General features: G+C 36.1%; 3 protein-coding genes and 1 pseudogene across 6 annotated transcripts; all 4 read right to left on the bottom strand.

Annotated features, from left to right (window-relative positions):
• Positions 1 to 598: 598 nt before the first annotated feature.
• On the bottom strand, positions 599 to 3,380 carry LOC9315021 (fatty-acid-binding protein 2). Of its 2 annotated transcripts, XM_021028788.1 has the most exons (11): positions 3,211 to 3,380; positions 2,517 to 2,988; positions 2,241 to 2,448; positions 2,029 to 2,104; positions 1,825 to 1,927; positions 1,637 to 1,705; positions 1,431 to 1,467; positions 1,262 to 1,336; positions 1,128 to 1,179; positions 982 to 1,026; positions 599 to 900 (listed from the first exon to the last, which is right to left on the bottom strand). In XM_021028788.1, the coding sequence occupies exons 2-11, from the start codon at positions 2,933 to 2,935 to the stop codon at positions 803 to 805; spliced, it is 1,182 nt and encodes a 393-aa protein (XP_020884447.1). In that variant the 5' UTR covers positions 2,936 to 2,988; positions 3,211 to 3,380; the 3' UTR covers positions 599 to 802. The 2 variants fall into 2 exon arrangements, with proteins under 2 accessions (XP_020884447.1, XP_020884448.1); XM_021028789.1 differs by lacking the exon at positions 3,211 to 3,380 and having other exon boundaries at positions 2,241 to 2,419; positions 2,517 to 2,590.
• Positions 3,381 to 4,027: 647 nt separating this feature from the next.
• Positions 4,028 to 7,836, bottom strand: LOC9316843 (guanine nucleotide-binding protein alpha-1 subunit). Of its 3 annotated transcripts, none has more exons than XM_021028790.1 (14): positions 7,640 to 7,836; positions 7,062 to 7,213; positions 6,886 to 6,958; positions 6,736 to 6,773; positions 6,557 to 6,646; positions 6,324 to 6,401; positions 6,125 to 6,232; positions 5,900 to 6,001; positions 5,559 to 5,614; positions 4,994 to 5,128; positions 4,821 to 4,914; positions 4,669 to 4,728; positions 4,506 to 4,585; positions 4,028 to 4,427 (listed from the first exon to the last, which is right to left on the bottom strand). In XM_021028790.1, exons 2-14 carry the CDS (start codon positions 7,119 to 7,121, stop codon positions 4,250 to 4,252), a joined length of 1,152 nt encoding a protein of 383 aa, XP_020884449.1. In that variant the 5' UTR covers positions 7,122 to 7,213; positions 7,640 to 7,836; the 3' UTR covers positions 4,028 to 4,249. The 3 variants fall into 3 exon arrangements, with proteins under 3 accessions (XP_020884449.1, XP_020884450.1, XP_020884451.1); XM_021028791.1 differs by lacking the exon at positions 7,640 to 7,836 and adding an exon at positions 7,364 to 7,609; XM_021028792.1 differs by lacking the exon at positions 7,640 to 7,836 and adding an exon at positions 7,364 to 7,609 and having other exon boundaries at positions 7,062 to 7,210.
• A 724-nt stretch (positions 7,837 to 8,560) lies between these two features.
• LOC110229205 (F-box/LRR-repeat protein At3g58930-like) lies at positions 8,561 to 10,785 on the bottom strand. Its single transcript, XM_021028785.1, has 4 exons — positions 10,614 to 10,785; positions 9,502 to 10,457; positions 9,243 to 9,383; positions 8,561 to 9,167 (listed from the first exon to the last, which is right to left on the bottom strand). The coding sequence occupies exons 2-4, from the start codon at positions 10,450 to 10,452 to the stop codon at positions 8,826 to 8,828; spliced, it is 1,434 nt and encodes a 477-aa protein (XP_020884444.1). The 5' UTR covers positions 10,453 to 10,457; positions 10,614 to 10,785; the 3' UTR covers positions 8,561 to 8,825.
• A 247-nt stretch (positions 10,786 to 11,032) lies between these two features.
• Positions 11,033 to 13,340, bottom strand: LOC110229204 (annotated as a pseudogene).
• Positions 13,341 to 13,859: the final 519 nt, after the last annotated feature.

Genomic DNA, 13,859 nt, shown 5'->3' with positions numbered 1-13,859 from the left:
AGATCATCTGTGCAAAATTCGTGCAGAAATACAGACAGGATTGATAACAGATAATCCGTGCAAAATTCGTGCAGAAACAAATATGAACAGAAAACTTATCTCGATAGAGTTTAAAATTTTGTTTGCAGAGACAGCTAGGGTTTTGGTTTTGGTTTTTGTGAGAGAGATTTAGAGTTTCGGGATTTTTTAATATATATAAGGGATATATATACAAGGATAATAGCAGGATACAGAGAATAAGGTAAAACCCTAATGGGCCATGGGCCGGTTATGGAGTCCATCCATATGGTTTATAACAATAACTACTTAATTTCTCGATTTTTTTTTTCGTTTTGCCTTACCATAATAATATGTAGGATTTGAAAATTTACTGAACTACAAAAACCAGACCTTAAGATTTGTTTGCTGTTATATCATAACATCACATCGAACATATATGCTAAGTGGAAATCTTCGATAGGTTCTCAAACCTTTTGGCTGGCTTATATGGATAGCTTTAGAAGAGACAAGACTCTCATGTTATACATCTAAGAGTTAATCCTTTACGAAAATGATATTTGTATCGCTTCTATCGAATCCACATCTCAACTCCAACTACTAAATCAGATGCGAAATTTCTTCTTTTCCATCATCAAAAGAATAGAACAACTAGAACATACTTTTATACAAATCAAGACAATCTAGTACAAGCTGCTTTCAAAGTAATTTGATTTAACAACAGCTAGACATGACTGCGTAAATCTAACCCAATTGCCTTCTTCTAAAACTCAGAGGCCATTGGACGTCTAACAAGTAATTAATTTCAGCATCTCTTTATGATTCCCACCACTTTCCTACCAATCTCCTCCTTTGTCTGCTCTGACACCGGAACATCTCCAATGTACATACCAAAAAATGCTCCTGCAATGTTCGTAAATCTCAGCTCTTGGACTTTTAGTACGCAAATAAGAGCAAGAAAAAAAAGTAGAAAGAAGAACTAACTGCAAAGATCCTTGCTTCGGACAGCGCCAATCAGGTTACCGCCAACTGCAAATGTTTACCATATTCAGGTGGAAGTGTACAATAAATTACATAGAGACAGAATTGAATCCGCAATCAGATTTTCTGTAGTGTATATAATTACTCACTCTCTGTGATTAGTTGTCCATCTTCTGTTCGTCGAAAGTCTATTATTGTTCCCTGCAAATAAGCCACTAAAGTGAGTCATACTCCTTTGATGTTTATAAGTAAAACGTGAGTGTAAGCATTAGCCGTTGTGTACCGCGGGTATTGGAATGTCTTGTCTGAAGAATGAACCAAAATCATTCAAACAATTGAAATCAGTTTTTGGATTTGCCTGAAATAAAAATGGAGAAGCGTATGATATAGCAAAACGTAAGTCACAAAGGTTATCAGCGTATACAACATTTTGTTTCGGTGTATAATTTTACCTTCACCAAACGAGCACGCAGAGATTTCTCAAAAACACTGGAAAAATTGACAAACAAGGGAAGTGATTATTTTGCCATCTATCAGTGTAATGCGCCTCAATGAGGCTGGCTCAAATCATCAAATGGCAAGTAAACAGATTGAAATAAACGAAACATTAACATAGTAAAAAGCTACAAGCTGTTCAATATGTATAACTTCCACTTACTCTCTCACAGTATTGATCTTCAAGCCATTGTAGTTAACCACAAGCCTCACACTCATAACAATATCCTCCCTGAAACAAACTCAAACAAAAGACTTTCAGAAGAAATGTCCAATTAGATACTCAAAGCTACACCAGTTAAAAGTGCAAATCTGTCAAAATATAATACTATGAACAACAGCTACAAATACCTAAGAAGGTCTTTGTATAAGTCATCGCATTTGTCAAGTTTGCTCGCTGGAACCGAGGCATACTTTCGGCCAAGCTTCTGGCAGACCGAGGAAGGATGAACATCTTATACAGAGAAGTCCCAGTTAGAAGCAAAACAAGACAGATGATTCCATAAAAATAGGCAGGTGGAAATATAGAAAGATACAAAGCTAGAATGCACTTACAAAAACCAAATGCATATACTTTTAGAGATTTAATTCTGATAATTTTCATTGTCCGAGATCCAGTTGCAACAAGCACCTTAAATTGTGATGAATTCAAAATGTATTAATTTTTTCGAAACTCAAAATCTCTTCTTTGGTGACTGTGACCAGATACTCTAACATAAGTTGTAAATGACAAAGAATAACAACTGAGGAAGAAAAGCTATAAGAACCTCAGAGTTCGATCGCGAAGCATTCTCCTTCAACAACATCGGGAACTCGATCCCTGTTCGAGGCTCCACTGTTTGTCTTGTCCAGTCTAATTTGTGAAAACTCAAACCACTATATTCCTCATGTCCAACCTGACAAGTCCTATTTCCGGTATTCTCCGAAAGTTGAACATCATTACTCCCTAGAGGCAGAGCATGTCCATAAGCAGACCTAATAAACTCTACAATCAGAAAATTCCCTAAAGAAAGTTTTAGTAGTGAACAATTTAATAAACTTACATAACATTCAAAGACGGTATCAACGCCGCAGCCAAGGAGAGCACAGAACACGAATGTAGCCTCTCAGCTTCATTAACAAAATGCTGAATAGTGGATTTAGAAATACTTCCAAAGAAGCCAGGAGTAATATCTTTTGATACATAGTGAAATGGGAACACAGAGAAGTTCCGATGCTCAAATGCAAATCGCTTCAAATTCTTCGAAGAATCAGAGCTCTTACAAGTTAATCCCCATTGATGTTTAGATACTTCCTTTTGCAAGTTCCCATGTGAAAACCAACAAAGCAAAGCTCCTGTAAACTTGGAGATACAACTAAATGCTTCGAAAGCGAAGCTTCCGGGTATATGTAATTGCGAAAACAACTCATGGTGTAAGAAACTCCTCTTTGGTATAACTGAATTGGGATCCATATTTGACATTATAAGCTTTGATTATAACTACAAGAGACCAGACTTCAATTGTCCCAAAGATTCTGCAAGAACATCAACACAAAGACAAAACAATAATTGATGATCAAAACTCAAATCAAAGATAAACCAAATTAGAGATAATCAAATCCGAATCAACAACAACAATCACGAAACAAGCCTTGATCTAATGGTTCCCTAACGTAACCAATCTCTTAATCTTTGACATTATCGTAACAATCACCATTCCAAGAAAGTGAAACACAAGAGAGATAACAATAACATACAACTGTTTCAGGAGATTTGCACGAAAGCGGAATCAAAAACAGAGGACGAAGAATCAATGAAGATATTTTTTTGGTTACTCTGTTTTTGGGATCTCTTGACGAAAGAGAAGAAGGGAATATTCTTTGGCGTAAGAAACAACAATAACGGCGAAGAGTTTTTTGCTTTCAGGGTTTCTTCTTCTTCGGTGCAATTATTTAATTGTTTTTAAACTCGCTTTTTCGAATGTTCTGAATTCACGGTAGACCCCATGTATTTTTATTTTATTTCAATTTTGACATCATATTTAGTATTTGTTCAGTTTCACCCCCAATATTTTTTAATGTGAGAACTTTTTCATGTTAGGAACATTACAAAATTTTGTAGTACTGATAATGAATTTATCTGACTCAATGTAACTTAAAGGAAGTTCCGCGTCTTTCTATTCGTTTGATAAATCAACCGCAAACGCTCTTGTACTGGAGTCGCTTGGCCACACTGCCTATTGTCAAGGAATTCCAATAGCAAGTAATCTTATAGAGTTATTTGTTCACTCGCCTTTAACGGTTAAAGAACTATCACTATCATCTTTAAGAGCTAAAAGATGTGTTCACTCGCCTTTTAACGGTTGAAGAATTATCGCTATCCTCAGAATCTAAGATGGCCTGTGAGAGTTCGGGTGTGAATGTGTGATCTATGATTGTAACTGTTCTTTATACCTTTACCATGCTTTGTGTTACGTTTCACTTTTTTAGCTTTCAAGATGTGGACTCTTTGGCACATCGATCGTATATTCCTCGTATTGTAGCCTCATTTTAAGATTAATATAACCAAAAAAGATAACAAGAAATGAGATGCTTTTGATGAAAAACAATATGAAGCCAAAGACAGAGGAATGTTAAACAAAACAATGAGAAAATAGAAACTAGTCGGAGCCCATTCGAGACGCATTAGATTTTGAATCGCCAAGTCTTTGTCCCGACAGATCAATTACACGGTCATTCAGTTTTCGAATTTTTCTTATAATGAGAGGTAATTTACTTGAGATATGTAATAATAAGGTCATAAAAGGCCAGCCTCCAATAGATTTCTCCTTCTTAGTGTCTCATCTACGAGCTTGAATGTTTTCTTTACAAGCTTCTGGTCCAAAGCCGTCGTCCTGTAGATTTTGAATACCCTGTCCACTCTATCCGGAGCCGTGTTTTGGTAATATAACTCCTCAAATTTCTTCTTTACAAACCTGAGTCCAAAGTGAAAATCAGAAGGTCAAATTACAGTAACAATTAGGAGGATATCAGTAATTTGGAGACAAGCTTACTCGTATGCATGCTCAATCTCTTGTTTCCCACTTGAAACTGGTTGGTAATCTCTGAACCACTCGCAAACGTTCAACGGAACCTATGCACATTGAATAAGAAAGTGTTATTGAACCAAAAGACTTGCTTGACTATCTAAACAAACAAATATGATTCAGCTCTTACGTCAAGAACCTTCTTCTCGAATATGTCGAACTTGTTCAAGAACAGCATGAAGGATGTTTTCTGCGTAAGAGAACCAAGTTTTTTGTAAACAACCCATCTTAAGAGTCTCTTCGAAGTTTAAACCGATAAGATTTAAAAAGAAAATCAAAAACCTCAAAACAGGGCTGTTTCAGGACCCAATCGAATAATTCTTTGGTCTCCATCATCCTGTTTTTCTGCTCGTCCTCAAAGAGCGTTTGGTCGTACCTATGACCAAAACTTGTTATGATATGGAAATATGTGTACATAATGATGATATATATAATTTATAATGAAATGGGCTTACTCGCTGATGGCAGCACAAAATATCACAGCAGTTACACCTTCAAACAGATGAATCCATTTCCTCCTCTCATTTCTCTGTCCACCCACGTCAAATAATCGGTACACTTCACCACTTTTCTTATTCTCTCCCACGGGGCTGCATAAATGAGAAGCTTTATCTCATATACCAATCTTGGTGTTGTTGAAAGTACATTCAAGAATCACGAAGTTTGATATTGGTATGGAATTCATGTGATTCTATTAGTACATCAACTTGTCAATCACAGGATCCAAATCAGTACACACTTTTATTTAATTCACCAAAGAACTACACATCAAAGAGAGACTTCATTAACAAAAGAATCTCCACTCTCCACCAATTCCCAATCCAAAACGCTAGACAAATCAAGAATTTCCACTACACTTAAAACCTGTTAGCCCTCTAGCTAATTGTCGTGATGATTGTTCCTTAGCTGTTAACACAGCTTCGGTCTACAACAAACCGCCTAAGCTAATAATGCTATTTCTCATCTATTGAAAAATGCCAATTAAACAGGCAGAAGGTTAAAACAAAAAGTAGTTGGCACCTGAACTGTATTTCCACGACACCAGTTGTGCGAACTCTTGCATAGAGAACATCTTCCTGAAACACCAACATAGAAAAAATGTATTAATAACTACACATTACGGAAGACAAATGTCACAGAAATTGCATATTGACCCTAGTCTCTAAAACTTGCTAGCACCCAAGAAGATGTGTTGTTAAGGACCTCTTAAAACTAGTAGGATTAACTAGGCTAATATGGAAAGAAAAAAGCTACTGTTTGTTGGTGAATTAATCCTCCGAGGCTGATCAAATGAATTTTATTCAACCAGCTTCGATCATTACTTCAAATATTTTCATCAAATAATGATACTTTGGTTATACCTTTGTTGGAATATAATTTATATCTGATAGTCTCTTCAAGTTCTCCATGAGATATTTTGTACAATCAGGCACCTGAAGCTCATTACCACGAGCACATGTTTCCTACAAAATGAAACATCGAGACATTCAAATGAAAGTACAAACCAAATGGAATCATTTCAATCATGTATTCAACTTAGAATGCCATTGTAAGGAAAACGTGCACACACACACACACAAACACACCTGAATTGCAGGATCCTTCCATAGAGTTTCGATTCCCTCAGCGAGGTCCTTGGTAAGACGTGGATAGTCTAACCTACCACCAATCTCAGATAGTTTCTCACCAATTGCCTGATATTAGGATAATAAGTTGACAACCATAAGATAATGTACTCAACAATACTCATAACTCTAACAAAGACCTAGGAATTTAACCACTTACAATACTTTCAGAGGATAACATATATTTTGCAGAATCTGCTTCATTTTGAGCAAATTCCTTTGTTCCATCATGCAATAACTGTTCAGCAATATAGAGTAGCTATTAGCTACATGTACAACATATCAAGAATGATTACTAATATAGTTGTTTCTCTAAATTTTAAATCCAAAGAACTCGAAAACACGACCAATTAGAAGGATAAACCCAACACAGACATTTCAAGTTTTGCATACTTTTATAGTGTGATAGACATTGGCATGGATGACTGAAACATAGCTCTTTAGTTCTCCTTCATCAAATCCCGTTTGAAAGAGAAGTTTTATCTGCAAGTTAGTAAGTTTGTCTCATTCAATTATCATGATTCATAAGTAAATTGAAGTAAAAACTACAATCAATTTTGTTTGGGACTTACCTGCTTAAAAATTGTAGATTTTCCAGATTCTCCAGCACCTTTGCCAACACCAATCAGAAAATTAGAGGAAATCTATTAGCAAAAGATTCATCAAGGCCTGCCATTTGCATTTATATAGTAACTGATTAATATAATCCAAGGTCCACATACCAAGTAATAGAAGCTTCCGAATATGCTTTTCGGCCTTTGCTTCTTGCTCTATCCGTCTTTCGATTTCAGCAGCCTACACATTTTATACAAACCAAGTTAACTCTTAAAGTATCAGAACAAATGCTCACATACATCGAATCAATAGCGTTACAAGAGCCAAGAGCTACCGAGTCAACCTGTGTATTCTCGTCAGTATCTTCAGTATGATGTCGACTTCTACTGCAGAGTAAGCCCATGATTGTTTCTATATCCCCACAGGTAATAGCATGGAAGTCGAAAACTATCAAGATTCAAGCTTCACCACTATAACAGGACAATGCTTTACCTACTAATGAAACCATCCAGTGAATATAAATCCTTTTGCTCAACATTGATGACTATACATAGAGTCTCACTCACCCAAATAGCAAACATGTTCAAAGAATGCAAGTACAAAAAAAAAAAAAGAACAAATCTTTACAATATATTGGATTAGTACCTCTGAAATGAAGCAAGTTCAGTAGCATACCATTAACAAAATGGGCTCTAAAATTCGATTAGCTAACACCTCAACTGCTATAATCAGATCCAAGAAAAACAACGACGAATTGATCTACAAAACCCTAATCTTCAACCAAAAAAAAAACAATTCGAAACGAAACACAAAGAAAAAAAACAGAACAAGGGATAAGATCTGAGTAATAAAAAACAAAACTTTCATAAAACCCAGAAGAGCAAATTTGGTTGGGGTAAAAAAGGTAAAAGTAGAATTCACCTGAAGAGCAAAAAGAAATGGAGTCAAAGGTAGTGAAGAAGATTCGGAGCTCACAACAAGAAGAAAAAGAAGAAGAAGAAGAAGAAGAAAGTACGAAACAAGGTCTGAGAAGAGAGCAGAAGAAGAAGTACTACTTCTGTTTCTCCTGTTTCTATTATTGTTTACCACTTTCTTTCCGCTTCAATGTTTTGCTTCACTCTTTTGGATTTATCTATGTATTTTGTATTTTTTTATCAGAGAGATACATAAATGCAATATTATAATTCATACAAATCTGTTGACAAAAAAAAAATGTAAATTATGATAAATTTAATTTAATTAAAATAATATTTTATTTGGTCGTAAAGAAAGAAAGAAGAAATGTTAAGCAAAGGGGAAGACGAAATTACGCCGAAAGGTCCTAACGTAGGAGGACTCGTAAGTGGTCAAATGTTGAAAAGATGTGCCTCTCGTGAAGATAAGAAGATTAATTACGGAATCTATATGCATTGTGAGTTTATTAATATACAACCATTTTTGGAAGAGAATCAAGCTTAGCAAGACAAAACAAATTTGGATTTTTATACCTTTTACCTGTAAAAGAAAATTAACTAATTGAGTAATGCGTTTTTCGTTTGTTTGTTTTGTGTAGAATTGACATATAAGATTTATTGTGATTATTGTAAGTTTGTAACATTGTAGAATAAAGTTTTATTACGAAAATTCTAGATAGGAAGAGAACTGAGAAAGGTACTACAAGAGAGATTTTATGTTTTGAGTAAATCTTACACTTCACATAATTATAACGCGGTTCTACAAGAGGATCTAGATTCGAAATTAGATAGCATGTACGAAAAATTTGCACAAAGTTAAATCATTTTCGTTGCAAAAGTAGGCAATGTATATAAAAATATAATGTCAACGACAAGTTAAAAAAAGAAAAAGAAAAAAATGATGTCCTGTCATTGGAGATGTTAACAAAACAACAAAAGTGATTAACTGATAAATAGAGAGACTACGAGGAGAAAACAAATTTCTGAATAAAGTGCTTGAAAGCTTAGAGACAAACATAGATCATAAACTAGAATTCAAACTTAAACTTAGGTCTAAAATCTTAGAACAAAGTGTAGATAGTAAAACAACTCAGACTGAATCGACCCAAGACAAATCAGGTTCGAACTATGAGAAAGTTTTCTTACTTGGAGACTCATTCTGGCGGCCACTTTTTATAAACCTCAGGGGACACCAGTAACTTGACATAACAAATAAAGAACTCGTCGTAAAACGTCCAGAACTGCCTGACAAGTTTAAGTCTTCCAGGGACTTCGAATTCTGTAGGATCATTCACTTCGACATATATCTCCATCTCCTTCAAACATGGGAAATACTCCAAGAAATGCGATATCATCTTCATCTCTTTAATTGTTCCTCTAAACCCTGTAATCTTCATATACTTCACTGGACAAGATGAGCGTGAGCAACCTTTTTCCTCACGAGAAATGCAGTCACAAGCATCCCCACATTCATCAGTCACATAGTGTGAGAGATCCTGAAAGTCGAAAATAAAACTATAAGAAAAGTATACATCTTTGTAAAATGTTTGACAAATGAGTTGCGTTTAGACCTCAAGAACTAGAGTTTCTAAATGAGGACAGTTCCTTAAGAGAACCGGCATTGCTTGCCATCCCCGTTCCTTGTCACTCTTAATACATAGAAATTTGAGATTGTTGAACACCGGCATCGATTCACAGCATAGAGAAAGAACCTGAAACAAGACAAATCCCAACTCAACATTATAACATCTGTTTCCAATTTCAGCGTATTTAGCTTAGATGACACTTATGAAACAAATACTGCGAAAGATAGTAATAATGCAAACTCACCTCGAGAGCATCGGCAGTAAAGAAAAGTTTCTGAACATTTCTTATGCCACTTATAAGCTTCCACACATTTCTAAGACGCAGAAAACCATCATCTTCATCATTTGGCGCTCGTATAAGATTGACTTGGCCTTCAGTTACCATAAGTCTGATGTGAGCCTCAACTAAACTCGTCAAGTTAACTTTTGGATAATCAGCCGCAACAAAATCAGAATACTCGAGGTAAACTAGACTTGGTGTATCAAAAGAAATGCTCTCTGGTTTCAAGTAGTTTTCAAAACCACTTGCATATATAGTTAGCTTCCTAAGGCTTGAGCTTGATACAGTTTCATTCCAAAGCCACTTCTTATCAGCCAAATATAATTCCTCAAGCACAGGGAAAGCAGGAAGAAACATCTCAAGCTCATCACATGTAATCCACCCCGCGTCAATCTCGAGAGTTTTAAGCATTGGTAAACAAGTGTATGCAGCTCCACGCCACCAATTAACACCATGTTCTTCACTTCTTAATTTCAGCTCAACTAGTGTCTTGCTCTCGAACAATTCTTCCGGAAGAAAATACAATTCATCAGAATCTGAATCATAACCCGAATAATCGAGGGAAAGGTCGAGATCCGAAACACCACGCCGCAACACATTACATATCCAACCATTCACACGATCTTTATCAATACCAGTTTCACACTTGAGTGAGAATCTCTCTATAGGAGAATCACCTTGCAAAGCCAAAACCTTATCAACAAAATCCATGAAACATTGCAAAATTCCTTCCCTTTCACGCTTACCCTCTTCAGGATAAAGAAAGACAGAGTCATCAATGTCAATATTACGAACAAGTTTCCACAAATTGAGCCATCTCTTTGAAAGAACCGATGTTAAAGCAGCTTCCTTTGTTGTAAGAAAAGACAAGATATGACAAATAACCTCCTCTGGTAGATTACCGAACTCATCCATTGACTCTGCAAATACCAACCATGAATTTGAAGAAACCCATTCAACAGTGCAAATAGGGAAGCGCTAAAACAAATTAAAAATTGAAACTTTGAACGAAAACAAGCTCATACAGAGAATAGAATCAGTAGAAGCAGAAGGAGTGAGTAAGATTTGGCACTTACCAGGGTACAGAAGCGAAATCCAAAACCCAAATTTGAGGGAAGATCTTGGGTTTCTGAAAGAGAAAGATCCGAATTACTGAATCGCTTCTACAAGCGAAGGCACAAACCACAAAGGCATACAACAAATGCATCAGAGGAAAACGAATTGTTTCCTTCATCCCATCACTTAGCAGAAGAGAAACTTGGTTAAGGTTGGTTTTGTTTCTAATTTCTAGTCTTTTTTTGGTTTGGTTTGGTTTAGTTTGGACCGGTTTTGAAGGGTTAATTTCTAGAGAAGCTGTATTGTAAAGCTCTGAAAAGTATACTATATTATACACTACAGGTTGGTAATCAATTTAATCACAAAGTCATCTTAATCTAACTTATCACTTATAATTAAAAAAGTACTGAGCATACGGATCAAATCGACTATGGAACTATAATAAAGAGACTATGGAACAAATTGACTAAATAGTATGAGTAAGCTTAGAGACAAACTTAGATTAAAAGCTTTTTGCTAAGAGCTTAGATTCAAAGCTAGAATCCAAACTTAAAACTCGAAACTTAAACTTTATAGCAAGGTTTAGATAGTGAAACAACTCGGACTGGATCGACCCATGACAAATCAGGTTCAAATCAAGTGAACTAGGTTGGTTTAAGGGGGTCTTATGGTTGGCTTGGAGGCCATAAAAACAACTTCGGAATCGCTGAATGCAACAGGTGTTACCACGATTAGACAAAACGTGGGTTCTTTCCAAAGCATTACAAGTGTCAAGTTTTCTTCCTTGATCGACTTCATTCTGCAGGCCACTTCTTATACAACTCAGTGTACACCAGGAACTGGACATCACAACTAAAGAACTTGTCGTAATGCGTCAAAATCTGCGATACAAGTTTAAGCATTCCAGGGACTTCGAATTCTGTAGGATCATTCTCTTCGATATATATCTTCATCTCCTTCAAATGCGGGAAAGACTCCAAGAAATGCTTTATCATTTTCATCTCTCTAATTGTTCCTCTAAATCCTGTAATCTTCATATACTTCACTGGACAAGATGAGAGCGAACAACCTTTGTCCTCCCGATCAATGCAGTCACAAGCATCCCCACATTTATCAGTCACATAGTGTAAGAGATCCTGAAAGTAAAAAAAAAAAAAAAGATTATAAGAAATTTTAAAGTATGAACTGCATCTTTGTAAATGTTTAACAAATGAGTTGTTTTTACACCTCAAGGACTAGAGTTTCTATATGTGGACAGTTCCTTAAGAGAACCGGCATTGCTTGCCATCCCCGTTCCTTGTCACTCTTGACACGTAAAAATTTGAGTTTGTTGAATACTGGCATCGTATCACAGCATACAGAAAGCACCTGAAACAAGACAAATACCAACTCAACATTCTGTTTCCAAATATTGCAACAAACTTAAGTTCGATGAAACTGTTAGATTTCTTGGTTTCCCTTCGTACTGATGAAAAAAATACTGCAAAATAGCAAACTGACCTCGAGAGTATCTGCAGTAAGGAAAAGTTTCTGAACATTTCTTATGCCACTCATGAGCTTCCACACATTTCTAAGATGCAGAAAACCATCATCTTCATCATTTGGCGCTCGTATAAGCTTGACTTGGTCTTCAGTTACCATAAGTCTGAGTCGAGCCTCAACTAAATTCGTCAAGTTAACTTTTGGATAGTCAGCCGCAACAAAATCAGAATACTCAAGGTAAACCAGACTTGGAGTATCAAAAGAAATGCTCTTTGGATTTAAATAGTCATCAAAACCGCTTGCATAGATAGTTAGCTTCTTGAGGCTTGCATTTGACGCAGCTTCATCACTGTTCGACCACGTCATATTGGCCAAATATAATTCTTGAAGCACAGGGAAAGCAGGACGAAACATATCAAGCTTAGCACATAATATAATCCACTCCGAGTCAATGTCTAAAGTTTTAAGCATTGGTAAGAAAGTGCCTTCACTTGCATACCACCAATCAACACCATATTCACTTCTTAATTTCAGCTCCACTAGTGTCTTGCTGACAAACAACTCTTCCGGCAGAAAATACATATCTTCGGAATCGGTATCGTAACGCGAAAAATCGAGGAAAAGTTCAAGATGTGAAACACCACGCCGCAACACATTACATATCCAACCATTCACACGATCTGAATCAATGCCAGTTTTACACTTGAGAGAGAATCTCTCTATAAGAGAATCACCCTGCAAAGCCAAAACCTTATCAACAAAATCCATGAAGCATTGCAAAAATTCCTTCCCTTTCACGCTTACCCTCTTCAGGATAAAGAAAGACAGAGTCATCAATGTCAATATTAGGAACAAGTTTCCATAAATTGAGCCATCTTTTTGAAAGAACAGATGTTAAAGCAGCTTCCTTTGTTGTAAGGAAAGACAAGATATGACAAAGAACCTCGTTTGGTAGATTATCGAACCTATCCATTGTCTCTGCATATAAATTCCCAAAATCAACAATTACTAAACAGTTCCAATCGTATAGAAATTGGTAGAAACCTGAATTTGAAACCCTAACTGCAGAGTAACATTAACAAATGCATATAGGGAATAGCTAAAGCAAATTAAAAATTGAAACTTTGAACGAAAACAAGTAAGATTTGGCACATACCTGTATACGGACCCAAATTGAGAGAAGATTTAAGAGTTTTGTAGAAGAGAAAGAGCTAAGACACGATGCAAATGCATCAGAGGGAAACGAAGCGTCCTCTAGTAAGAAATTGGTTAAGGTTGGTTTTGTTTCTAATTTCCTGGTCTGAATTGGTTTTGTTTGAACCAAAAGGAATTGATGAAATTATTAAGAGAATTGAACAACAAACCGAAGAGACCGTTTTGATCAGCCTAAACATAATAGAGCTAATTTTTCTTTAATCTTCGTCCTACACGTGTCACTATCTCTTCTCTTGTTATAAACCACATGTTGGATGGACTCCATAACCGTGGACCTTATGCATATTCTAGAAGGCCCATGTCCATGTCCTAGAAGGCCCATGCCCATGTTCTTGAAGATTCTCCTTATGACGGCCTATATTGTACTTAGTGGGCTTTTGGGCTTTAGGGTTTACTAGCCCAATGGGGATTTGTCTCCCCTCATCATGTATATATATGTATCGAAATCTCATTCATTAATCAATAGAACAACACAGTTTACAACACGTTATCAGCACGACTTGCTCTTAACGAAAACCCTAAAACCCTAACCCTAAAAATCGCGGCACTGTTCATCGCCGACACTGTTC

The sequence above is a fragment of the Arabidopsis lyrata genome (assembly GCF_000004255.2).
Source record: "Arabidopsis lyrata subsp. lyrata unplaced genomic scaffold ARALYscaffold_4, whole genome shotgun sequence".
Lineage (NCBI taxonomy): Eukaryota > Viridiplantae > Streptophyta > Magnoliopsida > Brassicales > Brassicaceae > Arabidopsis > Arabidopsis lyrata.
The sequence above is the reverse complement of the archived record's forward strand: the minus strand, read 5'-3'. Positions and strand labels throughout refer to the sequence as shown.